At 33.9% G+C, this 24,115-nt stretch overlaps 1 protein-coding gene across 3 annotated transcripts in view; it reads right to left on the bottom strand.

The window, feature by feature from the left end:
* The window catches only part of PIK3C2G (phosphatidylinositol-4-phosphate 3-kinase catalytic subunit type 2 gamma), a 272,104-nt gene that overhangs the window by 238,557 nt on the left and 9,432 nt on the right, over nucleotides 1–24,115 (bottom strand). For all 3 annotated transcript variants that reach the window (XM_036251349.1, XM_036251350.1, XM_036251351.1), the window contains exons 4-5: nucleotides 19,411–19,525; nucleotides 4,509–4,611 (exon numbers count right to left, since the gene is read on the bottom strand). In XM_036251349.1, coding sequence (XP_036107242.1) covers nucleotides 4,509–4,611; nucleotides 19,411–19,525 — 218 coding nt within the window. The remainder of the gene's footprint in view (nucleotides 1–4,508; nucleotides 4,612–19,410; nucleotides 19,526–24,115) is intronic.

The raw sequence follows: 24,115 nt of genomic DNA, 5'->3' as shown, positions 1-24,115 counted from the left end.
GAATAACTACTACTTAAAAATTTTTTTTTTCTTTATTGATTTTAGAGAGAGAGAAAGCATGAGGGATAGAGAGTTAGAAACATCAATGAGAGAGAATACCAACTGGCCACCTCCTGCATGCCCCGCACTGGAAATTTGACCCACAACCTGGGCATGTGCCCTGACTGGGAATTGAACTGCTGCCCTCTTGGTGCATGGGTCGATGCTCAACCACTGAGCCCCACCAGCCAGGCAATAACTAATACTTATACAGTCCTAAGTGTAGGAACTGACTCAAGCTCTTCATCTATGTTTTCTAATTGAGTTCTTATAATAACCCTATTAAGTAAATACTATTATTATTTACATTTTTAAATAAGAAGACTCAGGTGCATAGAATTTAATAATATGTCCAAGAGCAGACATTTGAATTTGGCAATATGAATCCAGAATCTCTGCTTTCAAAAAAGATGCCAGATTAGTAAGTGTAACACTCCTCATTTCTTATGGTGAGAGTTAAGCCTATACACTCTAGGATTTATACATAAAATTAATTACCACCACTAGTTCTTCATATTCATTTGCATCAGGGGCTCCCACTCCAGACTCTAAAGGCATAGGTATCTTTTCTTTCAAAGCACACATTTCTATCAGAATTTTTATGTATACTTCTTTGCTGTCTGTCTGCTTTTCTAGGATGGAAACTGCATTCTAGAACAAGTACTGAAATGTCTTGTTCGCCTCCATATTGCCCGTGTTTAGAATAGTGCCTGGCTCATGGTTGGATGCTGTTATTACTTGTTCAATGAAACAGTCTGTGCATATATGTGTTCTAAGACATAATTCTGAATTTCAAGGAAGTTCACTAAACTTCCTTCACTATATGAGGTCTTTAAAGGCAAATACTATAAATGGGGCATGTAAAAAGCATTCAGTAAATATTTACTGAATAAATCAATTGCTAGATTTTATACATATAGTATACTTAGCATAGTGTCTGGAAGGAAATCCTTATAGATTTCAATAAAATGTAATGTCTTCTCTCTTGAAATGTGATGCTAAAGATATTCTTGAAGAGCCAGGATTTGGGGAGATGGAGATATGGAATGCCTTTTTTTATAGTCTATGTGGAGGCTGCCTCTGCTCTTAATTGAGAGTTAAAGCCAGTTGAGTTACCTGGACCCTAAACTCTGCAGGCTGAGATCTTGATGATTTTGTTCATGATTCTAAATACTCATTAATATAGGGCCTACTACACAGCAGTTGCACAGTAAATATGAGTGAATGGTGAATATACAGATTTTATGTCATCAAGCATATCATCCATTTTTGAATAACAGTGTCAATGCTAAGAAAATCTGTGGACGATTGAAAAGGCATTTACACTCTTTACCTATAAATTGTTGAATTAGCTAAGACTCGGTGATATTTATTATAGGAAGCAATGATTCATGAGTTGAACCTTGAAGCATAAGAAAAAGAACTATGTAATTTAATTCCCTCTATGATCCAAATGATAGATTCACAAGCAGACATTTCTTGACAACTATAACTTTAAACTCAGAGATGACTATATGCTTGTCCCTGGATATAATAACATTGGTGATGACAACTCAAAGATACTATATTGACTGTCATTAAGATATAGTGAGCTCTGTGACCAGACTAGTTTGGCTCAGATACCATCTCCCTTATTTACTAGCTGTAAGATATTAGCCATTCAAATCTTAAATTTTTTTTTTCTTAATTGATTTTTAGAGAGAGAAGAAGAGAGAGAGAGAGACATCGATGACAACATTGATTGGCCACCTCCTGCATGCCCCCCACTGGGGATTTGGCCCACAACCTGGGCATGAGCACTGACCGGGAATAGAACCAGCGACCTCTTGGTGCATGGATCGATGCTCAACCACTGAGCCACACCGGCAGGCATCAAATAATCTTCTTTTTTTTTATTAATTTATTTTTGTTACTGCTATTTCTCCTTTTTTCTCCATTGACACCTTCTTTCCCGCCCCCCTCACTCCAACCCCAGCTTTGTCGTCCATGTCCATCAGTTATGCGTACATGCATATAAGTTCTGTGGTTTATCTCTTCCCTTTCCCCTTACCCCCTCATCTAAGGGTTGTCAGTCTGTACCCTACTTCCACATCTCTGGGTCTACCCTGTTCCTCAGACTGTCATGTTCATTATATTCCACAAATAAGTGAGATCATGTGATATTTGTCTTTGTCTACTTGGCTTGTTTCACTTGGGATAATACTCTCCAGGTCCCTCCATGATGTCTCAAAGGATAAGAGATCATTCTTACAGCTGCATAGTACTCCATTGTGTATATGTACCACAACTTCTTTATCCATTCGTCTACTAATGGACACTTGGGCTGTTTCCAGATCTTAGCTATTGTAAATAGTGCTGCTATGAACATGGGGGTACATATATTCTTCCTGATTGGTGTTTCAGGCTTCTTAGGGTATATTCCTAGAAGTGGGATCACTGGGTCAAATGACAATTCAATTTTTAATTTTTTGAGGTAACACCATAGTGATTTCCATAGTGGCTGCACCAGTCTGCATTCCCACCTGCAGTGTACTAGAGTCCTCTTTTCTCCACACCCTCGCCAACACTTGTTGTTTGATGATTTGTTGATAGTGGCCATTCTGACAGGTGTGAGATGATACCTCATTGTGTTTTAATTTGCATGATTAGTGATGTTGAGCATTTCTTCATATGTCTCAGCCATTTGTATGTCCTGTTTAGAGAGGTGTCTATTTAGTTCCTCTGCCCATTTTTTAATTGGGTTCTTTGTCTTCCTTTGGTTGAGTTGTATGAGCACTCTATATATTTTGGAAATTAACCTCTTATCTGATGTATCGTTGGCAATTATGCTCTCCCATACAGTGTGTTTCAAATTATCTTTTAAAGTCCTTTTATTTATATAAAAAAGGAAAATAATAGTAATTATTATTACTTTTTTTATCCTCTTAAGCTATTATAAATTAATACATCTACACTGATAAAAGTGTGCCTGGCATTTAATATAATTAATAATCATTGAATACCTATTATGCCTCAGACATTGGGATATATGTATATAGCCGCGGAAAACAAAACAAAGAAGATATATATAGTTAGATTTTTGAATGATGGTTCTGAAACTCATATCTAAAACTCTTGAGTAAGTGGTGGGCATAAGGAATAGGCTATGAAGTCTGGGCTCAAATCGATGCTCCTCTGCTCACCAGGCCCATGAATATAATCTGGGGAAAGTCACGGGAGCTCCCTGTGATCCATTTCCTTACTTTTAATAGTATTTACCACATAGAATTATTCTAAAGACTCTGTGTGACAGAAATGTTCAAGTCCCAGACATAGAATATATGAAGTTATATAGATTTAAGAATAAACCTCAATTTACATGTAACTGAAATGTTAGTGATCTGTGAATTTCTAGTGAGATAACTTTTTTTTTTTAGCAACATGCAACTTCTAAACAAGAGTAGAATTAAAACAATAGATTTTCTCTCTTCCTCTGTGTTGAAATAAAACATGATTATTTCAGCTTTCTTTTTCTTTCTTTCTTTTTTTGTCAACATTGAGGACACGGTGAAGACTTGGGTTCATTAATATTGAGGGTGCAGTTGCAGTTTATAATGTTTCTCTGTGGATACTTCAGATGTATAGCCCTGGAGCTGTCAGCACTGGCTGAGTTGGGTAACCGATTCCAAAAGATATTTCTAAACAACTCTCTTTTGGCCTCATTATGTTGTATTCCACATAGATATATTGCAACCTAATGTACCATCTGACACTTTTTATGATGAAACACCTCCGACTAGGAAAAAAAGAGTCATGCACTAGAAATCTGTTATCTGATGTAAATGACAGGGTGCCGGGATTTTTGCTTAAAGCAGATAATTGGAAGATTCTACAGATAAAAACTGCCAACATATCAAAGTTCACTGCACACTGTGCGATTTGGGTTTGAAGTAACTCAAAACATCACACAGGGAATAAAATTTGTATCTAACAGTATGAAACTGTTCATTAAAGCACAGTAATTCCTTTCTAGGTAGATTTATTATATATATTATGAATATTAATCTGTCCTGATTTAAACTGTGTTGACTCAGACATAAACAATCTTTGAATAGAAAGGGTTGTGTTACTTCTCTTCCTGTAATGATTTCCTTTTCACATTTTCTATTACATCCACTTTGTAGTGGATTCATGTTCAACAGCATGGTTTGAATATGATAACCTAAATAGGTTTCTCATAAATGATTTTCCAATAGATCTATTGATTTGTTATTATACAGAGGTTGCAAGAAAGGGTTCATGCAATTGTTTTCGTCCAAATTGTTAACAGGCGTACAGATAAATATTTCATTATGTCTTAATAAGTATACTCAAATGAACATATATTCTTTAGGTTGTGGAATTATAAATTGGTAACAAAACATAAAAATGGGAATATTGTCTTTAAAATGATTAGTTGAGAATTAAAATTAATATTAAGAAGGTCTTACCTTTCGAGATAACTTTCCTGGAACTTCCCTGTTTTTCTGCAGATTAAGTTGAATAACAGATTTATCTTTCTGAAATATTTTGTGGCTCCCCAAAGAGTGATCACTGAATGAAAAAATATGAACAATCATTTCCTCCCACTACACCCCCAAGTGTTTGTTGTCTTCTTTGACTAATTTTGGTATATTTTTGAAACTTAGTCTAGTAAAAATTTTATATATTTCCCTTGTTGTGTATGTGTATCATATTTATTTTTAAATGACAAGATACTATAATTATCTTCAAATACATTAAGTTAGAAAATGATTGGATGCTTTTAGAGTGGACGTGATAAATTATAACAAGATTATTTTACATATTCAAAGTTGGTTTTACCCAGCCATCTCAACACTGAGAACAGCATGCTTCCAGATGGTCTAACCGATGCCGCAAAGTGCCTGTGGGAACCATTGTGTTAACGAAGCAGAGTGGTGCACTGGCTGGTTTGGTTCAGTGGTTGGAGCCTTGGCTTGCGGACCAGAGAGTCTCGGGTTCAGTTCCCGCTAAGGGTGTGTACTTCAGTTGCAGTTTGTCCCCGGCCCTGGTTGGGGTCGTGTGGGTGGCAACCAGTCGATGTGTCTCTCTCACATCGATGTTTCTCTCTCTCTCTTCCTCCCTCTCTCCCTCCCGCTCTGTCTGAAGAGGAATGCAAAAATGTCCTTGGGTGAGGATGAAAAAGAAATGAGATTCATTATCTTTAAAAAAAAAAAAAGAAACAGAGTGGTGAGGTGGAAATGTCATAGGCTCTAGACACAGATATACTAGATTCATAGCCTTATGCAAGTCAGTTCAACTATCTGAAGCTCAATATTTTATTTTTTAGAGTTGGGATATTAATGTCTACATCAAAGGAGTTGCAAGCAGATTAAACAGAAAAATATCCCTTCATATTTCAGAAATTTCTAGTGGTGTAATATAATCCCTCCCTCCCTCCCTCCCTCCCTCCCTCCCTCCCTCCCTCCCTCCCTCCTCCCTTCCTTTCTTCCTTCCCTCCCTCCTCCCTTCCTTCCTTCCTCCCTCCCTCCTTTCCTTCCTTCCTTCCTTCCTCCCTCCCTTCCTTCTTTCCTAGCTTTCTTCCTTTCTTTGTGCTTGCTTTTCTCCCCTTGTGTAAATATTTACTGATCACAGATTAAATGATGAACACAACAAATTATTGATTTACAATGTAAATCTGATACCTATTCTTTCAAATAAAGGGCTTTTACTATATGATCTTTTCTACAGTTTTTAATTTTGATATCTCTAGTGACTCTTGAGTCATTAAAAAGGATGAACTGTGTTAATGTACTTTGCTTAAGATTCTTGGTTAAATATATAAAGAATATCAGGAGAAAAAAAAAAAACCTCATTAAAAATTTGGGGCCCGTAAGGTGATATTTCATTTATTTGGAAAATTCACTACATATTTGGGACCACCTATTTCTTATAATGGTAGACAAATAAAATGTTATTATGTTGATATATATTAAATATTTTGTAGATGTTTTTATTTAGACAATTACTATTAAAAAAAAACAAAAAAACCAACACCGACCCACACCTAAATGGTGACAGTATACACGTGTTCCATGCCTCATTCCCATTTCTCCTGCTAGTCTAAACCAGATTTCTGTCCCAGTCTCTCCACTGTGCCCTTACCTTTTCCCTGAGTTCTTTCTCCTGCTAGTCTAGACACAAGGCAAGACCAGTGTATTCCCTGAGGTCCCGGAATCACTGATGCCTGGCTTCCTCCTGGATGAAGTTCTGCTCCAATGACCACTTTCATCTACCACAGAGGCTCAACCTCCTCTCCTTTACCTCCCTCAACTTCAACTCTGTCCTCCCTCATAGTTGTTTGTCTGTTCCTATTCTGGGAACAAATTAGGTGTAGTCACCCACCTTGTTCTCAAAGCTTCTTTTCCCCAGTGTTTTGAAGTTTGGGCCCTGAACTCTAGTCCAGTGAATGCACTTCAGATGTGGATACTGCTTCCTGAAACTACTTTACTTCACTCACCAGATAAAACAGATACCCAGTAAATATGAATTTCAGATGATAATGAATAAAACATTTTAGTATAATTATGTCTCATTTAATATTTGATGTGTACATATATTAAAATTAGAAATTAGTATTTTGAAATTAAAATTAACTGAATGTCTTATGTTTTTATTTCCTAGATCTTCCATTTCTACTCCTTTCTAAAAGAAAAACAGTTCTTTCCTGATCTTTGCCTCCGTGTGTGTGTGTGTGTGTGTGTGTGTGTGTGTGTGTGGTAGGGACTGGGTAAATATTGGGTATTCGATTTTAGAAGGATTTTTCCCCTATAATTTTTCTCTTTTAAAAAAGTTACATTATAGGAACATATTCTCATGGAAAACATTTGAATTGTACTAAACTGGACAAAGCAAAACAAAAAGAAACATTCTCTTCTTTCTGTTTTTTAAGAATAACAATTAACAAGAGTTTATGGCACTTTTTTTGGAGGCTGAAATAAATGGCTAAGCACACACATATATTTCTGTTAGAAATAAGATCGTTTTATTTTAGCTGTGTCTCGAGCCTGCAGCTAAATTTCTTTCATCTTATTTTCTGAGACTCTGCCTTTTAATCAGAAAATTAAAACTATTCCACTCATAGGAATACCTTCTGCTATGTTATTGAAGGTTTATATTAACCATATGTTTTTTTAAATTTATTTTTCTTCATTTATCAGGATTGAGTCTTCTTTGAGTTTCTACTTTTAGAGGATTTGGAGACAACTGTATTTTTTTTAGCCTCACCCGAGGACATTTTTCCATTTTTTGCACAGATAGAGTGGGAGGGAGAGAGAGGAAGAGAGAGAGAAACATCTACGTGAAAGGGACACATCGAGTGGCTGCCACCCGCACGACCAACCAGGGCAGGGGACAAACTGCAACCGAGGAACATGCCCTTAGCGGGAACCAAACCCGCGTCTCTCCGGACCGCAGGCCGATGCTCTAACCGCTGAGCCAAACCAGCCAGGGCGAGACAACTGTATTTTTAATCTTCCCATGCTTACTTTATTTTTAAAATAAAACATCTTAATATTTTTACTGTACCCCCAATTTAATAATTATTTATGTCATATTCTCAAATAAAGCTTAGAGCTTATTTTATTCAGTTCTCTACAATTACCCTACAATTGCCCAGGTAGAGCTCATTTAAATTTTAGTTGCAGATTCTTTTATCACTTACCTGATAAAATCAAAAAAATTAGTAAATTGGTTAATCAAAAAAGTTAGAGATAGGAATTATAGAACATACATGTATCTTGACATTTTACCTTTAAACTAAAAATATCTCCATAGACTCTCGTTGGCCAAAGTTTGATTTTAGAATAAAAAAGGCTTTTCATATCAGAGGAAGGATCTGTTGATTACAATTTTGTTTTCTTTCTGGAAATTATCTCTTAATTTCCAATTGTAGCTAATCTATTTATATATTTATTCATAAAATTTATTTTTAAATTATGGTTAACATACAATATCATATTAATTTCCAGTGTACAACACAGTGATTAGACAACTATACCAGGACTTATGAAGTGATCACCACAATAAGTATAGTACCCATCTACTACCACTACCATACACAGTTGTCTCATCATTATTGACTATATTTCCCATGCCGTGTTTTACATCCCTATGACTTTTTTCATAACTGGCCATTTGTATTTATCTCTTTCACCTTTTTCACACATCACTCAACCCCCCTCCCATCTGGCAACTGTCATTTTGTTCTCTGTATCCATGAATTTGTTTCAAACAATTCAGCATCTTTAATAAAGACCACATACTTGGGCTGAAGGAAAAACCCGAAAGGAGAATTGGCGTAGATTTTTAAAATTTTTGTTCTAATCTTTTTATTTATGTCTTCCACATTAATTCCACAGTAGAAGCTTAAATGATTACTCTTTATCAATATCTTTTAAAAATGCAAATTAATTTTTTCATAACCACACTCTCTTTTTTGCTCTTTATACTTATTTCCTCAATCTATATGGACTGCTTCTGTTGCGTAAAAGTGAAAGACAACTCCAATTTTAGACATTTTTTTCAACATAATATTAACGTTCTCAAACGTTCCTAATTAATAAGAACATCTTTTCAACTCTGACCTATTTAACACATGACCAATTTTTATAAATAGCTGATCTGTTTCTGGACTCTAAGTATTCCATGAATCTATATATCGATTCCTGTGCCCATACCAATTGCTTCAATTATTTAATTTTATAGCATATTTTGAGGTGTGAAAATGAGTGAGTCACCATTTGAAAATATATTATCTATTTTTGCATAATTTCACTTCAAGAACAATGTAGAATTAGTGTGCCAATGTTAACAAGAAAATGTGAATATAGTGTTGATTTATATTTTATTTATGGAATTGTATAAGAAGAGTTGGCATTTTAGTAATATTAAATACTCCTTTCAAGGAAAAGTATATTTCTAGATGCATTCTGATTCTCTTTCATGTCCTTGAATAAAGTATTAGTTTTCTCCCAAGATGTTTTATAGATTCCATTCTATTATAAATCAAATATTTTTCCATGATATGTATTAGTTGAGTTTTGTATGGATTTTGCTTATGGAATTCTATTGTAATCTTTGAAGATTTGGTGCAATTTGCCTAAAACTACATTTTCCACTTCCCACAGCTCATTGTGCTATTCCACTTTCATATTACTCATTGAGCTAATTTTGAAAATTTATTATTTCTTAGGAAGTCAAGCTCCTCTCATTTTAAATATCTTTTGACATTACCTGGGGACTCGACAGTCCCCTTGCTATCGCTTTGTCCTACCTATGCTGTCATCCTTTCTTGTTTTATCAGGAAGCTTTTCATTAATTTTTCTTCTGTCATTTCATGAGAATTTCTGTGGGCTAATGGGTAAATTTGCATTTTTATTTTAACATATTAATCCAGTCCTGAAGATATATAATTATCATTTTAATTAGGGGAATACCATGTATAATTCTGCATGAAGCGAGACCTCAAAAACTGGAAAGGAAGCATTATTCTTGTTCACCTCTCTCATTTTGTGAAAATGGACAATATGTTCAACAAAGTAAGACCAGAGATTAGAACATAAACATTGGGAGTAAACGTAGCTCACTTAAAATTTATTTATAGATTTGAGCATTCCTGGTGTACTGTGATACCATGCATACTTCTTTTTATAAAAGGAGGGGTGAGGTATTCCGGAAATTGTGACTAAAAGTTAACAGGTCTAATGGAAATAAGGTTGGGAGAGACCACTGACATAAATCAATACAGGTCTCTCACCACCGTGCACATACACGCACCCGTGCACACACACACGTGCACAAATCTTATTAAAAACTACCAATTTTCTTCTTTTTTTATTGTTGACTCTATTAAGATGTGCTCCCATGCACTAGCATGGTCTTAAAAAACACATCTTATTTTAAAAATGTGAAGAAATATAGTAAATAAAAATGGCTTTAGAAAATCTTGAGCTTGGTGGAAGAGGATATATGAATGTTTTGGTGCTGCTGAACATAGAGACGATAAAAAAGATACACAAATATTGTGGAGAATTCTGCAACAAGCTTTTTCAAGACTGATCTTGAAACTATGTTGAGAAAAAAATACATGTTGCGTGATTGGTCACTGGTCACTGTGTACAATACTGTGACCCTCAGCATCTTCCTTTGTACTCTGCATTCAACTACTGTTTCTTAGCAGAGCAATATTAATATGCCAGAAAATATACGTGTGTTAAGGTGACTTCTATGAAGAAGCTAATTCACGTTACAAAGATATGGTATATCGCAGAAGAGACTGTTCTTGCTATATCATTTTTTCAGTTATCATGTTTAAATTGCTAAGTAGTCCTTTTTTGTGTGTTAGCAACAACAAAAACTAATGCTGAGCTAGAATTGTCACTTCATTTAAGTACTGATGTTATTTAAAGGACTACAGAACCTCTGATAATATCACACTTTCTAATGACTATGGACTACTATTCACCACTTTGTCACCACCCTCTTTGGCAAGACCACCATTCTGATGAATTTGTTTTAGTGATCTGGGGCTACCCTTTCCAACATAGTAACCACTAGACACATGTGGCTACAGAGCACTTGAAATGTGGTGAGTTGGAGTTAAGATGTGCTGTAACCATAAAACACACACTGAATTTTGAAGACTTTACACAAAAAAGTAATGTAAACCAGCTCCCTACTGAATTTGTGTTAGAGGACTCTCGATATCAGAAAATACAGGAAGACAGGCTACCACACCAAGAGCAGGACAGATAAAAAATACTGCTGCTAAGACAGGTAAGGTAGAGAGTAGAGTTTGAGCACTAAGAAAACAGGTCATAATAAGTATTACTATATTCACAATGAGAACAGTGGAATGATCTATTTCAGATTTACACATTAGATGTTTTTCTCAGCCTGATAACATTTCAAATATGGGTGCTTAGTAGTTTTATGCAATAATCATGTAATAAATTTAAACTGCTAAATGAACTGAATCTCTATGATAAAATCAAAAAGGTTTTTCTCCCATATATATTAGTAAGTCAAAGTTCTGCACATCCGTTTTTTTATTCTCTCAACAAATGTGCTAGCTACTATCTTAGGAACTGTTATGAGTGTACTTGTCATTTAAGATGAACACTAAAAGGCTGAATTCTTGCACATAATTACTCCTATTTCCTATTCATAAGTGGCTCATGATATTTTAAAGTATTTCATAGTAGCATGTGGATATAGAGAGATTAATGACCTTAACACCAAAAATCTATATGCAGATACTTCAAATTTGTCCTGTGGGGGAAAGAAGACATCCTAAATAATGTCTAACTTACAAATATTGATCCTCACCAGCCTAGGAATCCTTGTTAACACACTGTTATGAACATTACTCTTTCACTGGAATAAGCACATATCTTTACTTTATAGGATAACTAGGTTTAAATGTCCTTTCTTCTTATGTGTAGTAACTAGTCACACAGTTGTATTTTGAAATATTAGTCATATGTAAAAAAAAGCATTTCAATTTGATTTTATAAATATTGAGAGTCAGGATTACTGACAACTATTGAAAACATTTCTTTAAGAAAACTAAGTAATTAAGCTGTCTTTTAAGACTTAGATTGACTAAAAAATGTTAGGTGAGTATATCAAATATTAAAATATTAATGATACTGCAGTACTCCACTGAGCATTTATCAAAGTACTCATTTGTGCATGCTTGTGTGCAAATATACACACACATTTCTTTGTTATCTGTCAATTAAAAATTTTTATAATACATCTGCTGGATTTTGAATGCTAGTGTGCTGTGTAGCTAACTAAAACAGCCTGGATTTATGTGCAAACTGTTATTTATTGCTGACTCAGCATAGATGAAAATAAGTGAACATTTGTTTTCCTCAACCAGTGCTCTTCAAGTATATTGTTATTTTTCTCTCAGGAGAACAATAAATAGGGAAAGTTAAACTTTATTACTTAGATAGACAAGCATAGATTAAATTCTAAAGCAAGAATTTTTATAGCCATGGGAGTTAATAGAGGAGAGTTACGGTTTTGAACAGAGACCTTCCATGGGCATAAATGGGTACCAACAGTTTCTGCTCAAGTGAGAACTGGACCTAAGAGACCTAAACATTTCTATCTAAGTGCTCATTTTTCTTAACAGTCCCCTCCAGCCTGGAAAAAGGACAACTATGCCTCGTGTCCCTTCACTTGAATATGGCTGTATTGCCTTACGTGTAAAGTACACATACTTTTCAAACTCAAAAATGAAATGAAATTGAATATGCTGCAAGGGAAGTTTTATTTAAATGTAGAAGAAATAATTTATAAGCACTTTCAAGTTTATTATGCCCTCTCTATTAAGCTATGCATTCACAAAAGACAATAAAGTTACAGCACAACAATCTATATAAATAAAGTTAACTAAGACAGAGAGTCAATAAGAATGAAATATATCAGTGAGGCTGGAACTTTGCATCCTTCGCAAAATATATACTAAGCTCCAAGGGGTATGGTATATAAAATTTGTAACACAGTTACCAACCCAGGAGATAAAAAAAAAATACAGATAGCATTTCAAGTTTTCATTATTTTTTCAATAAACCTCCAGAGGAGAAACATGCTGTAGAATTTACTAATATAAAATATTGAAGAACTATGATTAAAATAGTGCATTTAAACCTTAATAAGGTGATATTGGCTAGTTTGAAATACTATGTAATTCAAATATTGTCTACTGAATTCCTTTACTTCATTTAAGGAAAATGAAGCATTAGGTTATTTAAATTTCAATTAATTCAAAATTGATGGTGGGGCAGTGATTTAATAATTCCTAGCTTTTAGAAGTGAATAACACTTTTGAGTAACAAAAATACTTGAAGCTACATATTGCTATTTTAGTTTTAGGTATAATAAAATTAAATTATATACCTGCATTTAGTTCTGATTTGCCTTGTCTTCTTGGAAAAATCATGCAACAACTTTGTGATTCTTTTCATCAAGTCTGTTGGCTAATGGTGCTTGCAAAATTATAAAACTTTCTGGAAACTTGGGGCTAAAATATGCCATAATCCTTACATTTAATTTTCAATAATAAACAACCTTTATTTAGCACAAGCCCTTTCTTTGGGAGAATTGTGTTCAAAAGAAGGTATATATGGAGTATTCACATATTAGGACATTTATTCTAGTATAGTTCTTGGTTAGAATCAAATGCAAGTGTGTATGAATTATTATAATTATTATTCATTATTTATTAAAGATAGAAACCAAAGCTAACTTTAAAATTTTGGGAAAAGTAATTTGAAAGTCTGAAAACTAAATTGAAGTAACTCAAGATACTCTTAATGAATGATTTGTTAACAGAACACATTTTAATTGTCATGTGTGCAAGCTCTCAAAGTTCTGATATGTTCTTTCCAACACTGTGACACAGTTTTTTCTGTGAATCATGACGACATATGGCTTACCTTGTGATTTTGTGATTGGAGAGCAAAGTCATGTAAAAGAGAAACAAACTTTAATGTACCTCTTTGCTCAAAGTAAGTCTACACAGTTAAAACATAGTAGATTTTAATATTGAAATATTTAAGCTGTTCTGAATGAGCTGAGAATAATCAATTTGTTCAGTTAGCTAAATTACATACTTAATTTTATTGAGAAGAAAAAGATTTATCCCCCTCCCCAGGTATATAAAGAACCCAGTTTTTACTGCAATTAATATAACCTATTACCTTAAAATTTCAACACTATACCCTAGCCTTTTCCTTTCTAATTGTCTTATTTTTACTTTGGATAAAAAGCAATTTTAATTTATAATAAAATGTTTAAAGAATAAATTAATGCAAATTATCACAGGATTAGCTAAAATACTTTTTAATAGAAATTTTCTTAAGAAGATTATTAAAAAATTCTAATTGTATTTAATTCCTGGAGAGGACCCTCATGCTAATCAACAGTATTCAACATTTTCTCTTTATGAAAGATCAGAAGACAAAAGGATACCCATAAGTAGACAGTTAGATCATACAAGTCAATATTGGTGATGAATGAAGAGGTAGATACTGCCTTCATGATTTAGATTTAAGAATATATATGACATTTTCAAATGAAGATTATTAATGATCATATTTTTTCTTTTCTTCTTTTTTATTATTTAACTTTTTTTTTAAGCTCTTTGGATTCTAATATTCCTTGACAAAAGTCAGTTAAATAATAAAGGAAAGTTTTGTTTTGTTTATCTGTCCCTGTTAGCCCAAGTAGAATCTTTAAGAAAGACTATTGTTCCTCTAATTCTGCACTTGTGGTTTACTACTAACAATGCCATCAAGATTTATTCAGCAAAAGCTTTTAAATATACTACATTTTATTGTTTCACACTGCAGCTGATAAGGAACATTATCTTTTAGTTGAATTAGAAAGTAAGACCAACAGCAGATTTTTGATAGAAGAAATTGCTTAAATCACATAAGTTAGGAGTAAGGCACACAAAAACATGCACTCCAGGTAAATGTTGGGCTAGATAATAAGATATAAAATTATGACATAGCATTAAACTTTACATATTATAAATATATGTATAAATAAAATAGATCTCATGTGATGGTTACAAGTCCAAGGGAAGGTACAGCATTGTTACTCCTGGATGGAAAGCAGGGTACAGGACCCGCTTAGGAAACTCTGGTTGTCCTGTCCTGTGCTCCAGCCAGCCACCGTATAAGCCTAATGGAGTCTGTCTACTGGATAAGCCCATGGGCAACAGGGAAAGGCAATTAGGGACACTCCTAGTGGTAACTAATGTGGAGCATTAAAGACCAGGAACATAAAGGAAGCTGTTGATATTCTTTGAATGAATAAAATGACTTCTATTATTTCTCTATTTAATTTATTCTGGCTTAATTGGTTTTGTATTCCATTCTTCATATCGCTGACAACTTTGTATTAAGCTACCATAACCTATGAGAAAATGAATGCATTTTTTGTTTCAATTCTTTAATTTATTCTTTGGCCATAATACACTAGTTAAAGCTGTTTATAAAGTAGTTTTTGAGGCTGTATTTAATACAATTAAAATACCTGGTAAGTACATAATATCTCATTTTTGAGGATACTTATGCAAAAATGATATTGAAGTTTGTTGTTGTGTTTGTGAAAACATTTAACAGGGAGAGAGGGAGCCAGAACAAGAGCCAGAGAGAAAGAAAAATGTAATATTTTAATTGACAGAAAAAGTTTGGGTTACTAAATTAAGATGAATGCTAAATAAGTTGCCATAACAATATAGTTGAATTATGAAAATGAATTTTGGCTTGCTAGGAAAGTTATCTTTCTTAATTTTGCAATATTGCAAAAAGCATGTAATTGTTTTTTGTAGACTCTAAATTCTTAGTTCATTAATATCCTCTAATATATTGCTAATTTAAATGGGAACAGTGGACCATGAGCATCAGCGTCACACAGAAGCTTGATAGAAATGCAGTCTTGGGTCCCAGCCCAGATCAACTGAATAAGAATGCTTTTAAAAAAGGTCATCAGGTGGCTAGTGCATGCATTCAAGTCTGAGAACAGTATTTTAACAAATCAATATAAATGTAGACAAATGTGTAATTTGTGACTATCTATATATCTACCTACCTACCTACCTATCATCATATTCATTTATATTAGCTCCCTCTTCAAAATTTAATGTAATACTTTACTAACCTTAGTAAAGACAGATGAGTAAAGAAATAGAAAAATATCACTTAAGGAAGAAGTAAAAAATAGAGCATCACAAATATACCACTTGCATTTTAATTGTGACAACAAAAAGTTGATCTACTTTCTCAAAACTTGATTGGTTCAGCAAGTAGTATTTACTTATTGTGACTCTTTTAAAGACAAATATACAACCTGGAAGACACAAAGGAGTTTAAATGTGAATGATTTACCCTTATCTAACCCAAAGTAGGCAAGAACTGCAAAGAATAGCAACTAAATATCATTTATCTCTTTCTAAAACAGAACAGATGAAGAAATATAGTTCTGATAACATAAGGAAAGCTTAAAATGAAAAGTCTTTCTACATTATACTATGAAAGTAATCGTTTTTCTGTGGGAGGGATATTTTTCTTCTTAATTCATTACATTTTAACAAACATATATTTTTAATTTATTAAGACCCATGTTTGACACTCAAAGTAATCATACATAATGAACATACTATTAGAGTCTTAATACAATTTTTACATTTGGAATTAAAGATTACTAAACTGTAATGCTAAAGCTCATTTGTAAAGTGGAAAACATATTAAAATTTTAATTTTTAAAAAGTAAATAAATTGAAGTCAAAGGAGGTTAACGCAGTTTTCCAAAGCAACACTGATAGGGAGCAGCATTACCAAGAGAGGGTAGGATTTGTTTTGATATTATTTATTTGTTTGAGCAATCTCAAAATTTCAAGCATAAATTAAATTGTGTTTACTCAGAAATCTGAAAATGACATGTAAAGCCTACCTTTAGTGATTATAATTCACCTTATTTTAGTCAAATCATTTTTAAACATTTTCCTGGTAATGGATTTAAAAAAATTCTTTTAGATGTCAGAAAGTGAGTGTTCTGTAAGTTATGTTTTCTTTTTCTTGTGTTTGACTTAAATGGTGTATGTTGAATTATAAACCCATGTTTAGTGCGCAAAATATATGATCATTATCCCTAAGGAAACATTATCCCAGAAACTTTTGTTTTCAAGTTTCCCTTTATCTTAACAGAAGCTTTGCTGCAGACTGGAAAGACTGTGGGCTTCAGAACCAGATAAACCTGTGCTGTCCTGACTTTCTTGCTTCCAAATTTTATGACATTTAGGAAGTCATTTAATTTCTCTTAGCCTCGATTTTCTCATCTTTAAAATGGGAATGATAGTGCTTTTCTTCTACGAGAATGAATGGTGCTACATATAAAAATTCTAGCCCATAAGAAGCTTTTAACAGTGAAGTAGATTCTGTTCTTGTTTTTATTGCTATTATTACTAATATTATCATCTCTGTGGCCACTTCCTTAAGCTTCCCTACAGTTTTCCTAAAGCATAGTTATCTTTTTGGGTATTACATTTTTTAAATTCATATTTATTTGAACACCTTCTGATATTTATAATCTCTTCATCTGACTTCTTGATACCACCCTCTTTCATTTCCTCATGGAATTGGATTCAACACCGCTCTGTTCTGTGCCTTCAACCTTTCTTTCTCTATTGGCTTTTCCCCTTCAACTTATGAATATTATCAGATATCTCTTATCCATAGCCTATAGAAATAAACTAAAAATCAGGATAACTTATATGTTAGAAAGACGAGTAATGGATATTCTGTTTATTAAAATAAATTATATTAGTACACATAGGCCGTGTTCTCAAATAGTAAGCATATCCCTAATACATACATATCCTTCAATTTCTGTTAGGGAATATATGACTATAATTAATATACACTAATACTTGTCCATTTTCCTATTTTAATAAAACCCAGATAAATGAATTTTAATAGAAATAGATGATTATGAAAACATTTTAGAAATCTACTATGTTTATATTAGCAAGAAAAAAAGAGTAGAATGATATATACAACATTCCCAGCTGTCAACAATTGAGCTGTCTAACTATGGATGACTCATTCTTTCAAAACAGTAATTAAGTTGCCCAGCTGGTGTGGCTCAGTGGCTGAGCATTGACCCACGCACCAAGAGGTCACTGGTTTGATTCCCGGTCAGGGCACATGCCCAGGTTGTGGGCCAAATCCCTAGTGGGGGTCATGCAGGAGATAGCCAGTTGATGTTTCTTGTTCTCTCTCCCTCTCCTTCCTCTCTCTAAAATTCAATAAAGAAAAAATGATTAAAAAAAGGAGAACAAAACAGTAATTAAGTCAAGGTCTATTGCAAATTATATTCCTCATTTTTCTTTTCCTAATTTCTATTCTTCATTATATTTGCTTTTGGGATAATGCTTCTCATTGATAATGTTAAACAAATATATTTGACAATTTTTCTTGTTCTTTGCATCAAATGTTTGACATAGCCAAAGTCCAGAGGTGCATCTGGAGACTTGCACATTCAGAAGGTGAATTTTAATGAGCATTCAGTATAAGATTGCATTACTAAAATGCTTCTTCTTGCTCAGTGAGTATGTTGTCAAACAATATGTTGGTGGAAGGCGCAGCCTAGACATTGAGTGTTGTCAATCTTTAGATACTCGTAGAAACACAAAGGGAAAATGTAAATGGCAAGAATTCACCTTATTAAACATTTTATTCTTTATTTATTTAGTGTTTAGAATAACTATGCAACACCAGCAGAGAAATATTTACTCTCGTACAGTTATATTATATCTTCAAAGTTGGTCTTCAAAGAATTTAATGACAATATTATTGTGGTAAATAAGAGAAGGTGAGTTTTCTATTAAATGAGTATTTGCATTTTACAAACATGACAACAGGCATTTTCTCCTTATTTTAAAAGCTTCCTGAATAAAGAAGTAAAGAAGGTATTCTAAAAATACTCTTTTTTGGAAATGTTATTAAAAATATATTTACCTAGGTTTTATTAAAATAGGAAAGTTGACAATATTAGTATAGATTAATTATAATCATTTATTCCCTAATGGACATTGAAGGATATGTATATATGAGGGATATGCTTATTATTTGGTATAACATCATATGTGTATTGATATAATAGATTTTAATAAGCAGAATGTTTATTATTATTCTTCCTAATATCTAAATCATTTAGATTTTTCTAATTAAATTTATTGTGGTGACACTAGTTAACAAAATTATGCAAGTTGCAGGTGCACAATTTTAGAACACATCATCTGTACACTGTGCTGTGTGTGCACCACCCAAATCAAGTCTTAATATATTCATACTCAAACCCTATGTGATTTTAAAAAATCAATATTTAATCCACATACGAACATTATTTGAAATTCTAAAATTACTTATTACAAAAGAATTTATTTTAAAAATTGTGGTAAGTACTAATAAGCTCTATTAAAGATAAAGTTACTTGATATCAAAACTGAAGGTCCCCTGTCCTGGGAACACCTTGAGTCCTGGGAAAACTGAGATAGTTGGTCACCCTGGTCATAGGTCAATTAAATACATCTTGCCATAAACATACAAATGACCAAACAGAACCAAGAATAAGAATGTCAAGATGACTTAAAAAATTTTAAATTCACCTTGAAGAGGGCAAAATTGATTTAATTATTTTGATTAGGGGAGTATAGTGCTTGTAAAAGTCTTATTAATGGGGAAAAAAGTAAGTGCTGCTTAATATAGGTTATAAAATGATTAAAATGTACCTTAATAAGATACTTACTTCTGTAAAAATTCTTCAGAGCCACATACACTTAGAAGACAATCTTTGTAGAATAACTGGTCATTTGCACAAAAATGTAGAATTTCTGCAATTAGGTCTTTGACAAGATAATTAGCTGAAAAACAAAGGTTAATAAAAATGTTAAAAGAGCTTATCCTATATTGGCTAAGAAAAAGTTTTGAGCACAAAAAAAATGATATACACATTATGATATATACATTATGATGGAACTATTTAATTCCATCAAGAAGAATTAAAATAAGATGCATCTCATTTATTAGTTTAGATTTGGAAATATTTTTGAAAAATATCGCTTGTGTGTTGTTTGATTAGTCTGTCTTCATATTATGCAATAGATCTAGATATTGTATTCTTGATGTTAAAATATTTGGTACATTGTAGCTATGCATAAAAAATATTCTACTGTGGCTACCATTAGGTACTTGGGAGATATAAAAAGATCACAAAGTGAATGATAAGTGGCAAGCCAGGAGTCCAAACTAAATCTGGCAGTTTTCAAGGCTGTGCCCTTAAGGATTGTAACTCTCCAAAGCTGATTGATGTTCTTTTCCCAAGTAGGAATCACAAAAGATTCTGCCGTGCACAACATTATAATAACCGTATGGACATGTGCTTTCTTTCTTCACCTTCTCTGGGACTCAAAGTGTAAGCATACTATAATATAAAGGCTTTTGTCTTCTCATATTTACATTCCATAATCTTCCCCCAAAGCGTTTACCTGCAAATGCCATTTAATAGTGGCCACACCATACTGACTTACAATACGTGTCTGTGAAATATTTTTCTAATTCTAAATGATAAGTAGTATGGGGTTTATATCTTATAAATGATATTTGAAAATTATATCTGTTTCTATCTCTATCTCTATCTAATCAATATTTATCTACATCATGTTCATGCTTTGAATGTGACCTTACGGTCTCAATCAATGTAAGCAAGTGCAACAACCTCTACTGATAACCCTTAGCCAATGACATTTTGAACAGCATATTGCAAACAGTTACATCCCTCTAATAGTATTGTATTTGCAGTTATGTGTTTACTTTCTGTGGCTTCTTTTACTGTCCCAACTTTTAGTTTGTAAGGAAAGATTTTTGATATAAACTGGCTACTGTGCAAATGATACTGCTGAACATGCCCCAACGAAAATAAACGAAAGGCATAATGATTGATTTTAAAATGCAGGTTTTATGGTAGATCAAGACATTATCAAAGAAATGGTTGATAAACAAATGGTAAAGATCACCAGGGAATTATGGATTGTGGAAATGCTTTTACATGGGAGAGAATATCTAAAATATACTGCAATTTGGGAATATTGACTGAAATGGTGTGAATGAAAGCTAGAAAAAATATGGCCACAGGCAAAATCATGACTCTAAGAACTTTGACAAGTAGGAGAGAGTATTGCCAGTCTGTGACACAGGAATGCATCTTCAAAGACACCATTTCACTTTAATTAACTTGACTCTCCCATTTCTAGGACTGCATTCCCCTGTCCTCTAGGGCATGCAAGAATTCATCACTTCACTACAATCCTCTTTTCCCTGACATCAAAGACTTCATAATCCAATTTCCAGCTATTATTTCTCTCCTGTTCTTTGTTTTGGTATCTCTTATTACCTGATTCATGTTTCTCTTTGGATGTTTTATTATTATTTTAAGTTTAACATGTCTAATCTGAATTACCACTTTTCTCCTTGAAGTTAGCCATTAAGTATGTGAATTAAACTCATCCATATTGTAAGCAACAAGTACTATGGCTTTTTAAAAGCAGATATTATAGGTATAATATACCTTAATTCTTGGCAGCTAAAATAACCCTTTTCCAAATTTCTTGTATTCTTCTGCTCCATGCAATTCTTGTCAAACTGCTCACCATATTGCCTACCGTACTAAAAAGACTAAGGCCCACATGAGAGTCTTGATAGCACCCTTCACCTTAAATCTGATTTTTATGTGCCCTCCTCTATTACTTATACATCTTTTGAGATGCATCACTGCTTTTTAGTAAATCTTACTTCTTCAATGTTATCTTTCCTACAATGGGCTCCAGTCCATCAATTAAAGCCCCCTCTCTTTTATATATTCAATATCCCCCCTGTAAAAGTGGACATAAGTGAAGCCATTTCAAAATAGAGTCTGAAATGCCACTCCAGGAGAAATGCCTTGCAGCATTTCTTGCTTCTTGAAACTTGGAACTGTTTGGACTGGGCCAGGCCTTTGAACTGAGCTAACATCAAGATTGTTTTACAAGCAATTTTTGGTAAAGCCATCAGAACAGCAGACATTCTGATTACAAGGGTTGATGCTTATGGACTCTCTATCTGAAGAAAGTCTCAGTAGCCAATGGTGTATAGCTCAAGAGTAACTCAGCTTCACAGCACCCATCGACGTTCTTTCTTCTTTTTCATGCAGTTATTCCTTTCCTCATAAAACCCCTATTCCATCACCCTGTAATTAGGACACTATTTTGGCTTCTGTCTGAATCCATGCTTCCAAAATTGTATTTCTCTGATTCCAAATACAGGGTGAGGCAAAATTCGGTTTACAGGTGTTTATATGGAAAATAATACAATAATTAATAAATAATAAATAAAGAATAAACTGTTTCACGTACTCACAACTGTAAGCCTACTTTTGCCGCACCCTGTAAACACTATTGTCTCTCCTTTTGGCTTTCTCATTTTAAGTTAACCCACTCTAAATTGCTTTTGTCTTTTCTAAAAATGTTCAGTTTCTACTTAATAAAACCTTCCCTCATCTATTCCATTGCTTAAAATAATGTCCTATTTTTATTTATTTTTTTTTTACCATCCCATTACTGCCAGTCTTCTTTAAAGAATAGATAACTTCTGCAAACAGTTCTCAATTACTCTAATCTTTGCAAACTGACTTCTACTTCCAGCACCTTGGAGAGTACATGACCTCTTAATACAGTTCTAACCACACAGCATCTAAACCTAGGAAGTAGTTGGAAGTAAAGACACGGGCTGTGCAATGACTTTGGAGTTGGAAATGAGGACATGGGCATCAACTTCATTGAAGTTATAGTTGAAGATGATGATAGCAGAGAGTTCCTTGTTCAAAATGTGTGGTCCTCTAGAAGGATTCAATTTCCTCAATGTTGGGAAAACAGAGTTCTTGGATGAAAACCCCTTACTCATGTTCTCCTCTTTAGTTATTTAGACTTTATTATTCCTTAAGTTTCTAGCAAAAGCTTCTATCATTTGTCAAAGTCACTCTTGATTCTGTGGACAGAAAAGGGGCCACATACTAAACCTGTTGAGTTCAGGGGAGGCCAGCATAGTGAGCCCTACAAACTCAGAGACCAAAAGTAACCACATAGGATGGTCTGAACATACAAATTCCTAACCAAAAGTAGGTTAAGGTGGGTAGTCATATTCTAGGCCTGTAGCTTCCTTAACAAAGATCAATCTTTACCTCATCTATTGTCTTTTTGCATCTACAATAACATCCCTTTGAAATGTCCGTATAGTCGCCTTTTCCAGACCCCTCAAGGCACTGAGCACAAGACCACAGAACCCCTCATTGTTATCTTGTTCCTTGAATACCATATCTATGTGCTGTAACTGTTAATATTAACTGCCCTCTACCCACTAATGTAAAAGAAGTGTGTGTCTTTCTGTTTCACTATTCATCCAATCCCTGAGGTATTTCCACTTGCTTCCTCCCACCCCCTGAATCTACTATCAGTGGATTTCATATAATCCTTCTTATGTCTCCATCTTTGATTCTAATGTAAAAAATAAGCTGCAAGACTGTCATTCTCAGGAGCATTTTCTGAATCCATTGAGATTTCTGCTTCCCTACAATGGTCATCAGTTTGGCTCAAATAAACTCATAAAAATTCTCTACAGGTTTGTATGTTTCTTACATTAACCATACACTATTCAGACTTTTGTTCTTTACAGAACATCTGTATTACTAGTAAAATACTAACATAAAGTTGTGAAGGGACTACAGATGAAGGTTCAGAACACCTCCCCCCCCCCCCTGCAAGATGTGCTACTTTAGCATGTGAATTATTTTGAGCTGAAGGTAATCGAGACCCTGTGTGACAGTTATAATAACCTGGTTATTATTTAACAGGAAAGAAACATAAAGGGAGACTAGATTATATAGGTATACCATTTATACAGCTTTGCCAGGAAGCTGCAGTTAACACTCTCCAGGTCTATTCCTCACAGATTGATGAGGAAGGAACTGGATAATAGATGCATGCCCAGTAAGGTGTGGGTGCTGTAGGGAAGGTCACTCACATGTGGGAATAGGTCATTGGCGAGTAGGTGGGGCCACTTCAAGTGTGGGAATATTTGAGCTTTATAAACTCCTAAATAAAGAAAGTTCTCTCTCTTGGTGCCCGTGGCTCTCTTGCACACTGAGCTCCTGGCTCACCTGTTTCAGGGGGAGCATTTGCCTATATTTATCCCTGTGGCCCACGGCCATGTGGACTCCACACAGCACACTGATAGGCTGAATCTAGCATGATGCCTAAAGCTATGCCAAATTCAGCTCCATCATGGAACAAAACTCTGGACACTGGCTTTGCTTCTATCTCTACTAAAGCCCACACTGCACCTTTTCCAGGACTGGCTTAAGGAAAATGAGACTTTGGAACCCGAGAAATATAAATCCATGAAAATAAAGACTTCTACATCTC

Source organism: Molossus molossus, unplaced genomic scaffold (assembly GCF_014108415.1).
Source record: "Molossus molossus isolate mMolMol1 unplaced genomic scaffold, mMolMol1.p scaffold_m16_p_10, whole genome shotgun sequence".
NCBI lineage: Eukaryota > Metazoa > Chordata > Mammalia > Chiroptera > Molossidae > Molossus > Molossus molossus.
Note: the sequence above shows the minus strand (reverse complement) of the source record. Positions and strands in the feature narration are given on the sequence as shown.